This window comes from Sprattus sprattus, assembly GCF_963457725.1.
Source record: "Sprattus sprattus genome assembly, chromosome: 21".
In the NCBI taxonomy this organism is placed as follows: domain Eukaryota; kingdom Metazoa; phylum Chordata; class Actinopteri; order Clupeiformes; family Clupeidae; genus Sprattus; species Sprattus sprattus.
The window spans coordinates 4484486-4498551 of NC_137919.1; the positions used below are offsets into that span (position 1 = coordinate 4484486).

At 47.7% G+C, this 14066-nt stretch overlaps 1 protein-coding gene across 1 annotated transcript in view; it reads right to left on the reverse strand.

The window, feature by feature from the left end:
- Positions 1–14066, reverse strand: part of LOC308382209 (multiple PDZ domain protein-like) — a 92082-nt gene that overhangs the window by 76128 nt on the left and 1888 nt on the right. Inside the window, 4 exon segments of the mRNA XM_080859901.1 lie at positions 605–760; positions 8421–8533; positions 8536–8586; positions 13395–13476. Of these exon segments, the coding sequence (XP_080716027.1) occupies positions 605–760; positions 8421–8533; positions 8536–8586; positions 13395–13410 (336 nt within the window). The 5' untranslated portion in view covers positions 13411–13476.

Consider the following 14066-nt stretch of genomic DNA (forward strand, 5'->3'; position numbering starts at 1 on the left):
CACAGCACACGCCACATGACGACACAACATACCAACAAACAAGAAAACACACCACAAGACAACACACCACAAGACAAGACAACACAAGAGTGGTGAGGTCAGGTCCTGAACAGGTAGAGATAACCAGTGCAAAGCAGACAGGTACAGGTACTGCCCAATCAGATCAGAGAACAGGTGAGGAGGAGGAGAGCAGGTTAGGTCATTTACAGGAAAGCCACACTGAGGATGAAGGACATTAAAGGTGACACGAGTGAAGGGAATGGCAGTTATTTGACATTTAAGATAAAGGGAATATAGTTTACAGGCCAAAACCATCACAGATTTGAGTCATAAGTAGCTAGAAAAATGAGGTCTGAGACCGTGTTGAACTTATAGCATTGCATATCATGCTTTTGCTCACTAAATAATCCCTGTACAAGTGTGGTTAGTACGCCATTTCCTCTGTGATGATCCAACTGGTTAACTCTTAGAGGTGTGTGTGTGTGTGTGTGTGTGTGTGTGTGTGTGTGTGTGTGTGTGTGTGTGTGTGTGTGTGTGTGTGTGTGTGTGTGTTACCTCCTGGTATGAAATGCGCCGTTCAAATACAGTTTGATTTGGTTTGTACCTGAGCCATGGAGCGAATGATGTGCTCAAATTCATCATGGGAGGGTTTCCCATTAACCTGGGAGCCGTCCTGTCCAAAATGGCCGCCATTCGGCTGGGCCAAGCCATAGGTCTCGCTGAAGTCGGAGTTGAGGGCCGGGAGTCCAATCGCCTGCTGCTGCCACAGGAGGGAATGCAGAGAATGTGAGCGGTTAGTCACACACACACACACACACACACACACACACACACACACAGACACTCACACACAGACACACACACACACACTCTCACACACACACACACACACACACACACACACACACACACACACACACACACACACACAGACACTCACACACACACTCACACACACACACACACAGACACACACACACACACACACACACACACAATCACCTCAGGGCTGTTTAACGTCAAGCAGAGACCTCTGGGGGGGGGGGGGGTATTGTTCACCCAACACAAGCCATTATCAGTGTTTAGGAACTACAGCCACATTATCAGGGAAACTCAAAAAGACCTGTGGAGGAGTTCAATGTGCCAGCTGCCCTCTTTTGTTGCTGTGTGTCTCACACACACACACACACACACACACACACACACACACACACACACACACACACACACACACACACACACACGCACACACACAGTCACACACACACTGTCTGCATTTTTCAGAGTCTACATTCCACTGGTATCCCAGATTCAGAAAAGCATACCTTACATATTTTCACTCCATCCACACCCCCACCCTACCCCACACCCCCCTACTCTACTCCACACCACCCTAACCTACCCCACACCACCCTAACCAACCACACACCACCCTAACCTACCCCACACCACCCTACCCTACCCCACACCACCCTACCCTACCCCACACCCCCACCCTACCCTACTCCACACCACCCTACCCTACCCCACACCCCCACCCTACCCTACCCCACACCACCCTAACCTACCCCACACCCCCACCCTACCCTACCCCACACCACCCTACCCTACCCCACCCCACACTACCCTACCCTACCCCACACCCCCACCCTACCACACACCACCCTACCCTACCCCACACCACCCTAACCTACCCCACACCCCCACCCTACCCTACCCCACACCACCCTACCCTACCCCACCCCACACTACCCTACCCTACCCCACACCCCCACCCTACCCTACCCCACACCACCCTGCCTAACCCCACACCACCCTAACCTACCCCACACCACCCTAACCTACCCCACACCACCCTAACCTACCCCGCACCTCCCTACTTTACTCCACACCACCCTAACCTACCCCGTACCGCCCTACTCTACTCCACACCACCCTAACCTACCCCGCACCTCCCTACTTTACTCCACACCACCCTAACCTACCCCACACCACCCTAACCTACCCCACACCGCCCTACTCTACTCCACACCCCCCTACTCTACTCCACACCACCCTAACCTACCCCGTACCGTGACTCCTGACAGAGAGCAGGGTTTAGGCAGAATAAAGGGACAGTTCCCCCCGAAAGAAATACATTCTGCAATTATCCACTCGACCTCTTGTCAGTGGTCACTCATAAAAGGTCCAATTGTCTCTGTGTGTGTGTGTGTGTGTGTGTGTGTGTGTGTGTGTGTGTGTGTGTGTGTGTGTGTGCGCCCTGTGCGTTAACTCTCCTCTTGTCAGTGGTCACTCATAAAAGGTCCAATTGTCTCCGCAGCACAAAGTGAGTCATTTAGCAAATGATCAGTGACCAGAATGAAGTGGCCACAATTCATTGCCCTAGTATTCGCGCCAAGGAAGAGCTATTCAGAAGGTTTTTTTTCCTTCTTTTTTTCAAAACTTCAAACTCCTCTCATGTTCCACTGAGGCTCCTAGCATGAGTATGAGCATATGTTTGTATAAACTCTAAACTCGTGTAAAGTATACGTTCGACAGGACTGATTTCAGTAATAACACTCCTTGTTCAAATATCCGCCCCGACACACACACACACACACACACACACTCACACACACCATGATTTTGCCACTGAACTCATAGCAAAGCAAACCAGTGTAATCTGGCCTGCTTGCTGGAGTGGAGTTGAGGTGCGATGGCTTGTTATCCAACACTGATTAGCCTAATCCTTTAAAGATAATGGCTCTGAGCTGAATATATGTGTGTGTGTGTGTGTGTGTGTGTGTGTGTGTGTGTGTGTGTGTGTGTGTGTGTGTGTGTGTGTGTGTGTGTGTGTGTGTTTAAAGATAATGGCTCTGAGCTGATGTTCCTCAGCCTCTCAGCCGCTCTCTCTCTCTCTCTCTCTCTCTCTCTCCCGTCATATTTGTTTCGCCCTCACTGTGACGGTCTAGACCCTGTGCCTTTGTGAGAAATGAGATAAGATGATATTAAACTCACTTCATTTCAAGTGAATAACTGGGGCCTGCCACAGGTGCAGCAGCACTGTTAGTTCTACATTAGTGTGTGTGTGTGTGTGTGTGTGTGTGCTTGCAAGTTTGCATGTTCACATCGTAATATATGTGTGTGTGTGTGTGTGTGTGTGTGTGTGTGTGTGTGTGTCTGCAAGTTCGCATGTTCACATCCTAATATATATGTGTGTGTGTGTGTGTGTGTGTGTGTGTACAGGGTGTACTGTGTGTCTGTGTGTTTAAATGATGGTGTCCAGGTATCATGTGTGTGCAAGAGTGCGTGGGTTGAGGGTGAGGTAAGAGTGTTAATCGTGTCAGTGTCGGTGCTCTGTGACGATCCAACTGGTCAGAGGCAGCCCTGTGAGGTGTGTGTGTGTGTGTGTGTGTGTGTGTGTGTGTGTGCCCTGTGCGTTAACTCTGAACTCCCATGAGCCTCTGGGTGCTCTGCACGCAGTCACATGTGCTTTGTTAACGCCGACCGGCTAAGAGGATTAAACTTCCAGTTTGGGTCTTGCACATTTAAGAAATTGTTTCTGCCCCACTTCACCCTCTCTCTCCCTCCCTCCCTCCCTCCCTCCCTCTCTCTCTCCCTCCCTCCCTCCCCCACTCCCTGCCTCTCTCTCTCTCTCTCTCTCTCCATCTCACTCCCCCTCTCTCTCCTTCCCTCTTTCTCTCTGTCTCTGGTTCTCTGTGTCTCTCTCTCTCTCTCTCTCTCTCCGTCCCTCCCTCCCTCCCTCCCTCCCTCTCTCTCTCTCTCTCTCCATCTCTTTCCCCCTCTCTCTCTGTCTGTCTCTCCCTCTCCCCCTATCTCTTCCCCTGTCCCCCCTCCCCCCCTCCCCTGAACGTCAGACGGGTTTGTTGTCATGGTGACATGGACAATACCAGGTCTGCCGACCCACGTAAACAAAACAAAAAAAAGCCGGAGACAAAGCCTTGAATGACCAAACTGACACAAACGAGCTGGCGAATGTAGTTATGGTGTTAGCACACTCCTCTCTTTAGTCAGGCCATTTCAAACTCAAATGTTTTGATTCCCCCCCCCAACCCCCCAACCCCAAACCCTCCTCCCTTCTGCCCCTCCTGTGTTTCCTACACTGTAATCTTTGCCCTCTCCATTCTCTTTGATACTTTCTGCTTTATAATATTCATGAGTGCAGCTAGGCTCCATTTAACATCGTTATCAATGTAATTGCCTGAGAGCAAGGAATGGAGACTCGAGGAGGCTAGTTTATTATTCCATACAAGCCATTAACGACGTTATGGGGAGCAGCGACGATCTTGAGGGGGGAAAGCAATGTGCCATGGGTGGAGGAACACCATGCGTCAGCATCCCACACACATGCACACACACACACACACACACACTCACACACTCACACACACACTCACACACACCTACATACGCACACTCTTTTTCTCTCTCTCACACACACTCACACTCACACTCGCTCGCTCGCTCTCTCGCGCTCTCTCTCTCTCTCTCTCATACACACACACACACACACACACACCCACTCGCACACACAAAATAGAAGCCAGCGTGTTTTTCTCTGAACCTAGATTCCTCTGGTATCCCAGACTCCCACCACATAGCTTACATTCCTCCGCCGCTCGCCCCTCGTTCCACAGCCCTTCATCCCCCGCTTTGATCTACCCCAGACCCCATCTCATTCTGGGCCAGATCTACCCCTCTCCCCCAGACCCCATCTCAGTCTGGGCCGATTCTGCCCCTCTCCCCCCCAGACCCCATCTCATTCTGGGCTGATTCTGCCCCTCTACCCCAGACCCCATCTCAGTCTGGGCTGATGCTGCCCCTCTCTCCCCCAGACCCCATCTCATTCTGGGCTGATTCTGCCCCTCTACCCCAGACCCCATCTCATTCTGGGCCGATTCTGCCTCTCTCCCCCAGACCCCATCTCATTCTGGGCCAATTCTGCCCCTCTCCCCCCCAGACCCCATCTCATTCTGGGCCGATTCTGCCTCTCTCCCCCAGACCCCATCTCTGTCTGGGCCGATTCTGCCCCTCTCCCCCAGACCCCATCTCAGTCTGGGCCGATTCTGCCCCTCTACCCCAGACCCCATCTCAGTCTGGGCCGATTCTGCCCCTCTCTCCCCCAGACCCCATCTCAGTCTGGGCCGATTCTGCCCCTCTCTCCCCCAGACCCCATCTCAGTCTGGGCCGATTCTGCCCCTCTCTCCCCCAGACCCCATCTCAGTCTGGGCCGATTCTGCCCCTCTCTCCCCCAGACCCCATCTCAGTCTGGGCCGATTCTGCCCCTCTCTCCCCCAGACCCCATCTTATTCTGGGCTGATTCTGCCCCTCTCTCCCCCAGACCCCATCTCAGTCCGGGCTGATGCTGCCCCTCTCTCCTCCAGACCCCATCTCAGTCTGGGCCGATTCTGCCCCTCTCTCCCCCAGACCCCATCTCAGTCTGGGCCGATTCTGCCCCTCTCTCCCCCAGACCCCATCTCAGTCTGGGCCGATTCTGCCCCTCTCTCCCCCAGACCCCATCTCAGTCTGGGCCGATTCTGCCCCTCTCTCCCCCAGACCCCATCTCAGTCTGGGCCGATTCTGCCCCTCTCTCCCCCAGACCCCATCTCAGTCTGGGCCGATTCTGCCCCTCTCTCCCCCAGACCCCATCTCAGTCTGGGCCGATTCTGCCCCTCTCTCCCCCAGACCCCATCTCATTCTGGGCTGATTCTGCCCCTCTCTCCCCCAGACCCCATCTCAGTCCGGGCTGATGCTGCCCCTCTCTCCCCCAGACCCCATCTCAGTCTGGGCTGATGCTGCCCCTCTCTCCCCCAGACCCCATCTCATTCTGGGCTGATGCTGCCCCTCTCTCCCCCAGACCCCATCTCATTCTGGGCTGATTCTGCCCCTCTCCCCCAGACCCCATCTCAGTCTGGGCCGATTCTGCCCCTCTACCCCAGACCCCATCTCATTCTGGGCTGATTCTGCCCCTCTCCCCCAGACCCCATCTCAGTCATCTCAGACAGAGCCGCTCCCAGTCCGGTCCGAAATCGCATGCTTTCCTCAGTAACCCACGTGGAATCTCCTGAATCTGCAGTTATATTCTATATCTCATCTCCCCCACCGTCCGCCCCCAAACAGACGGTCTGACTAACACTTCAAAAACCACACATCCACACACACACACACACACACACACACACACACACACACACACACACACACACACACACACACACACACACACACACACACACACACAGACTTTATGATTTCATTAAACCTTGGGTTGGCCTGCTGTTTCCATTTCAAAAAAGCAATCCCTCATCTGATCTACTTAGAAGAGGACAATATAACAACACTAGTCTGAACTCCACACACACACACACACAGACACACACATGCACACACATGCACACACACACACAAAGACGCACACACACTCAATATAACAACACTAGTCTGAACTCCACACACACACACACACACAGACACACACATGCACACACATGCACACACACACACAAAGACGCACACACACTCAATATAACAACACTAGTCTGAACTCCACACACACACACAGACACACACATGCACTCACACACACACGCACACACACTCAATATAACAACACTAGTCTGAAATCCGCACACACACACACACACACACACACACCACAATATAACCACAATAGTCTGAATTCCGGGGGCCCACAAAATGAAAGGCATGGACAAAAAAAAAAAAAACATGGACAAAGCTAAATCCAGAAGAGATCTAATTGCTGATCACCCTGAGCCAAATTGAAACAGAAGCACACGAGAACTTTTTCATCTCATTATTATCATTATTATTTTCCACACTCTCCCTCCAACTGAAGAATGAGTCACTTTCTTGCTCTGGCAGTATGCAATTCTGGTCTTGCTTCACTGCATGGCACAGCCAAAGCTGTGCAGCCTCTCATAAATGCGCCTTCACAGACATCACCACTCCTCTGATAATTAATGAAAATGTAATATCTTTCCCTTCTGGGAAAAGGTTAATCTGTTGGAAGTGCATTATCCGCACGTGTCTTCGGTCATATAGGGAAATCACTGTAGCAAAGTGAAATTAAATCATTGCTATATTTAAAAATGAAAGGGAAGAAAGACGTGAAACATATAGGCTTTAGTGTTGTATCAAACTCAAGGTTATTACGCCTCGTTTGTACTCGGCGTATTAATTTAGCAGATGTTTTGATTCGACGCCACTTCTAATACAGGCTTCATGCCTTGGCTGTATTCCCTTGGGAACCAAACCAATGATTTTAATGCTTTTTTACACCTGTACTCTAGAAGGCGCTAATTCCGGATAACTCAGGATGTCATGCTTCTGTTTCTCACGCTTCTAAGGAACAGATTGTGGAGGTATAACTCTCATGCCTCTCATGCTCTGTATTATGAAAGGCCACCCACCTTACAGTAGCAGACAAATAGGTCATTTCTGTATTCTGACACTTTAAATGTCCTTAATCTGTATCCTTCTGAAAGAAATATCCTCAGTTTAACCATACTTTTCACACAAGCCCCATAGTCTCTCAACTGTTTTTTTTTTCGTCTTTCTAGATCACTTTAATCCTTTGAGCTTTCTTTAATTAAACAGTGAAGTGAACTCTTTCCAGTGACGGGTTTTCAGAGTGGTATTTATTTTTCAAACAGTAGTGGACTGGGCGCTCAGGATTGATATCAGTGGATTTTTATTCTTCCTCCTTCCTGGTATTTCAACTACCAACCAGGTCATGGCCATGGATTCCACTGATTAATTGAATCTATTTTTCAAAGTGGTTGACTGATCTCTGAAAAAAGATTGAAGGGGTCTATCTCTCTCTCTTGCCTCTCTCTCTCAGAGGTACAGACTCATTTTTAGTAAAATATTCTCGAGACTTCCGGTGCTATTTTCTAAAAGAAGTTACCTCACCACTGAAAACAGATTCAAGGGGGTTCCTATCAAATCATATGATGCGTTATTGGCTAACTGAATGGACTAATTGTTGCCAAAGCTACAAGTCTGGCACTATGTAGATCCATTTTAGTGAACATCGCTCGTGTGCCTCCATCTTGACTTCTGCAACGAGCCCTATGTTTCTTTTTCCTCCGTCTTACCTGATCTTTGAGGTGCTTCACGGCCTTGAGCCGGCCCAGCTTTATCAGCAAGTTTGATACCATGTCGGCCCATTTGAGCAAGCCCTATGTGTCTTTCTCTCCGTCTTTGAGGTGCTTCACGGCCTTGAGCCAGCAAGTTTGATACCATGTCGGCCCATTTTAGCGAGCCCTATGTGTCTTTCTCTCCGTCTTACCTGTTCTTTGATGTGCTGCACGGCCTTGAGCCGGCCCCAGCTTTATCAGCAGGTTGATACCATGTCAGCCCATTTTAGCGACCCTTGTGTGTCTTTCTCTCCGTCTTACCTGTTCTTTGATGTGCTGCACGGACTTCTGCAGGGCGAGGATCTGGTGGAAGAGGGGGCTCGTCAGGACGGACTTGAGCAAACCCAGCTTCTCCTCCATGGGCACCTCCCCCTCTCCTTCAGCCTGGCCTGGAGACGCTCCACCGCCTGCAAGGCACGCTGGGTATCTGCAAGCCGTCACATAGTTTAGTGACAGGAGCACTGGATCTCTCCCTCTCCCTTTCTATCCCTGTTCTCTCTCTCTCCTTCCCTCCCTCCCTATCTCATCTCTCTCTCCCTCCCTCTCTCTCTCCCTCTCTCTTTCTCTCTGAACTCAATCCTACTCTCGCTCTCTCCATCCCTCTCAATTGATTTAAAAAAAAACTCAATCCAATGTTTTCATTGGCATGACTGTGGTATGTTCAATATTGCCAAAACAGTGTACGGAACATACATTTGTGTGAAAAGTAATTGAAACTAAAAAAAAATTAAGAATAAAAAAAAACAAATGAATGAACATGAACGAAATGGAGATAAAGGCAAAAAAATATAAAAACATGGGTTATTATTATATGTCACTTTGAACTCTGAAAGTGTTTTTCTTTTCTTTTTTACTCCTTCCTTTCTTCCCTTTCTTTAGAACGCAGTGGGGCGGCCTCACTGGTGGTAAGATGTCTCTCTTCTTTGTGACACGATGATAGATATTTTACTGGTGCTGTTTCTTTAGCTTCTGATAGAATATATTTTAGTTTCCGTTTGCTAGTTTCTTGTGTGAGCTCCTGCCGGCTTTTGTCACAAACTCTCGTCTGAGGTCTGTGAAATGACTGCACTCAGTAATGAAATCTCTACCCCCATTTTCACCAACTCAATCTTCCTCTTTCTCTCTCTCTCTTCTTCTTTTCTTTTCACTCTCTCTTTCCATACCTTTATTTTCAGTTTTTTATTTTATTTATTTTTTACCAATATATATATATACCATATTCTTTATATTCATAATGTATGTGTATATATGAAGTATGTGTTTACATAATGTACTGTATATAAACTCCCCCCATCTGCATCTGTAAGTACAAGTCTACTACCAATACCTATGGAGATAACCATGAAGGAATTTGGCTTGAAAATGGCTGGGAGCAATCGAACAGTGTACTGAATTTAAAGTCCAACAGCTCAATATTATGGTCCATGCCTCTTCCTTCTGCTCTCATGTGTCTCAACTAACACATATCATTCCCAGTTTGTTTTCTTCAATGGACACCCTCACACACACAGACACACAGACACACACACACACACACACACACAATCACACAAACACACACACACACACACAATCACACAAACACCACATGTGTGTGTCTCGGTCTACACTCCCTCTCTCACCCACACACACACAAACATATTTATTTCTCTCTCTCTTCAACAAGCACACAACCACATGTGTGCATCTCCAGCTACATGTCTCTCTCTCTCTCTCTCTCTCTCTCTCTCTCTCTCTCTCTCTCTCTCTCTCTCTCTCTCTCTCTCTCTCTCTCTCTCTCTCTCTCTCTCTCTCTAACCCTAGTCCTGTTTCTCTCATCAACACTATCTCTTTCACACACCACACACACACACACACACAGAGACAGACAGACACACACACAAACACACACACACACACACACACACACACGCAGTTCCCCCAAGTGTGGGCCCAGAGCCCCAGAGCGGGCGGAACAGCCAAAGACCACCAGTGGTCATCATTTGAGTGCAGACACCGCCAGTCTGAACAGATTACCTTTCTCCAGCCTCCGCACCTGCCCACCTGGGGCTCTGCTGCCCACTGCTGCTGCTGCTGCTGCTGTTTATTGAGGCCGGACAGGGGAGCTATTTAGCCCTGCTAAAATCATATTATTTTCCCACTCGGTAAGCGTTAGAGAAGCGTATTAAGGAGTAGTGTTATTATATGGCAGGACCTCTGCTTTGACCCTCTCTTGTGTCTGTTAGTGTATACACACTAGGGCTGGGCGATATGACGATGTATATCGTGAGGACGATAGAAACGTGTCTATCGTGACCTTTCTCCTCTATCGTTTCTATCGTGATAAACTTATTTTTTCACTATTACAGCTAATATACATTTTAATATAATTTCACATCCTAATATAACATTTTGCTTTTCTTATTATGCAAACTCTAAGTTTATACAACTGTAAAAAAAGAATATTAAGATACATTTTAGAGAACGTGGTTTTGCGACACGACACCGCTTTACATTACGCTGCTTTGCATCATACGCTTGCGACATGATTGACGGTGAGAGCCCGCGAAATTTAATTCTGGTTTAAAAAAAAAATGAATAATGGACGCGCTGCAGGAAGGTGTAACTGTTACCACAGCCGCTGTTATACAATTGGGCATCGACACCCATTGCTAATGACAGCGTCATTACTTTATTGCAGCAGTGAAAATCAAGACATTACAGACGTGCAAATGCTGGGGTGGCCCATTCAAATCAACGGAACTTTTTTGAACATTTTGGAGAGCCGTATAATACGAGTATAATACAAGTGTAGCCATTTATTAGCAGATTCTGTTCCATTTTTCTCAATGATGGTCAAATAGTTGTAGTTTAAGATGCACTATTTCGTTAGTTTAGATTTCTTTTCAGTATTTCAAAAGTGAAGGAGCTGTGGGAGCACAAGAACAGTGAGCATCTAGCAGCGATTATCATAGACATAGCATATGTGTATATGTCTTTGGCGTTTATAGCTTAACTATCTAGATTCTAAGTAGCATGGAGGTTTTTTTTGGTACTCCACGTAGATCATAAACCCTTGAAGATAAAAATGAAATTGGTTGGGAAATGTAAACGCTAATATGCTTTTTATCCAGATAAAACGCAGCTCCATCGTTTACTTGCGTTTGTTTACAGGACCATCTTCACTGTTGCACCAACGGGCTGAAGCGGTCAATGGGGCGTATGTGTAATGGCCAACTTCTTAATTTTCTTATTTTTATACGTGGCCATATAAGAAAATGTTTTTCTCATCATTATTGCTATAGCATATGAACAAACATTGAAAAGAAAGTTTTTTAATTAAATTAAACTTGATTTATCTTCTGAAGGTAGGCCTACATTAAAGAACCACTAAAAGTCACAAGCACTGGACTAAATGTCATGCACTTTGTTTTAATCTTACTATTTAAAGATTCAATGGAAACGTTCAGTACAATCTGCGTAATTGTGGTACAGGTCGTGATGGATCACACTTTTAAGTACACCCCTATCCAGTAAAGCAAGAGGGCATATCGTGATATATATCGCTATCGTGATATAAAATAATCCATATCGTGATATATGTTTTTTTCCATATCGCCCAGCCCTAATACACACACACACACACACATACACACAGACACACACACACACACACACAGAGAGACACACACACACACACACACACACACACACACAGACACACACACACACACACACACACACACACACACACACACATACAGAGACACACACACACACACAGAGAGACACACACACACACACACACACACACACACACACACAGACACACACACACACACACACAGAGACACACACACACGGCCTGTGTTTTGGCCTCCTCTTGTGTCTGTTAGTTTGAGGGCCGCAGAGGTACACTGGCAGGGATCCGTGACCTGCTCCCACCCGGGGAGTAATCTAATCCTGCAAGCGGTGTGATCGGGCGGGCAACGGTGAAAATGCACACTGGGGCACACGTGTGTGTGTGTTTGTGTGTGTGTGTGTGTGTGTGTGTGTGTTTGTGTGTGTGTGTATGATTCACGGACAGAGGATGAGAGCAGGGTTAAACCACACTGCCTTCCACCCAGGGCTTAACCAGGGTCTGACACATGTCCAACGGCGCTCAGGAGAGAGCAGGACCATGTAGGTCAGAGATTCCTCCTCCACAGTGCAAGGGGAAAAATGGATTTAATCCTGAAAGGAAGAAAGAGTCCAAAAGGATGCTCCTTTCAGAATAACAATGACTCTAGCTTGGCCTCTGTGTGTGTGTGTGTGTGTGTGTGTGTGTGTGTGTGTGTGTGTGTGTGTGTGTTGTCTGTGGCTGTGCGTGTGCGTGTGTGTGTGTGTGTGTGTGTGTGTGTCTGTGTGTGTGTGTGTCTGAAAGGACGAGTGGAGCAAACCTAAGTCCTTGGTCATGATCAACAGGACACAATCCGTCCCTGCTTGTGATTGCGTGCGTGCGTGCGTGTGTGATTGGGTGGAGAGGCTATGTTAACGGGCGCGAGGGCAAGAGGGCTGTTCGGGCGAGGAGGAGGTGATATCTCTGACCATGGAGCGTGACTAAAACCTAATAGTCCATTCGTGAGTTCTGAAGCGATTCACACTTGGAAAGAGAGAGAGAGAGTAGAAAGAGATAGAGAGCAAAAGAGAGAGAGAAAGAAGAAAGAGAGTGGGAGAGAAAGAGATAGTAGAAAGAGAGAGAGACAGAGAGAGAGTAAAAAGAGAGAGAGAGAGAGTAGAAAGAGATAGAGAGAGCGAGAGAGAGAGAGTAGAATGAGAGAGAGAGAGAGAGAGAGAGAGAGAGAGAGCGAGAGAGTCTTCTCTTTCGAGGCATGAGCTGTAAACAATCCAATAACAGTGGAGTCTCAATGGACTGTTTTTTTTTTGGGGGGGGGGGGGGTTCCCCTCATTGCAGCTAGTAGCTTACTCTTCTGCATCAGTGCTTTCATCCATTGTGAACGAGGGCCCTTCTCAGGCCTCAGATAATGACATTTGGACGCCACAACACTCATCTCAGCGCAACCCTCTCCGCCACCCATTTGATCACCACAAAACGTCTATTCACCACCAAGAGCAACCGAGCACAATAGAAACAACAATTAGCGATGGTTATGAAAATATTGAAGCCCTGCGCCAGATTGATTGTAAGTGTGGTTATATGATGGAGGCATTGTGTGAGGACACATCGGCTGCGGTGTAAGGCGGGTAAATACTCACCCATGGTTTCGATCATCTTCCTTATTGTGCTGCGGTTGCTAATGACGAGGGCCTCGGTCAGTGATTACTCCTTAATGAAGACCTGCAAGCACAATAACAAATCAGGCTGAGTAACAGGAACTCATTTCATTCTTTTTTTTTCCATAGAAGATTTTCAGTTCATTACAACATCAGGTCCAATTGTGAGACTAGACTTTATTATATGTATTGTGTGCGTGTGTGTGTGTGTGTGTGTGTGTGTGTGTGTGTGTGCATGTGCATGTGTGTCAGGAATTATAAATACCATTTTACTATTCCTTCCTTTTGTTTTATTCCAAAAACACTGTGTACCATCAATACATTTGTATTCACAAATGTTATTCCTGTATGTAGATTGAAAACAAAGTGAAGATCTTGCCACCTGCCACCCATTGTAGGTCTACACAACTTCCAAACACAAAACAAAGCAGCATTTCAACTCATTCTCCTATAGCCCCTGCATTAAATATTCAGCTACACTGCTGTAAACCCAGCCTGTGTGTGTGTGTGTGTGTGTGTGTGTGTGTGTGTGTGTGCACATACACTGCTGTAAAACCAGCCTCTGAAGCAGAGTTCACTGGATACATGTTCAGCACATCTTCAGAACACCATGGTCCCTTGGTACATAGTGTGCTCTCTCTCTCTCTCTCTCTC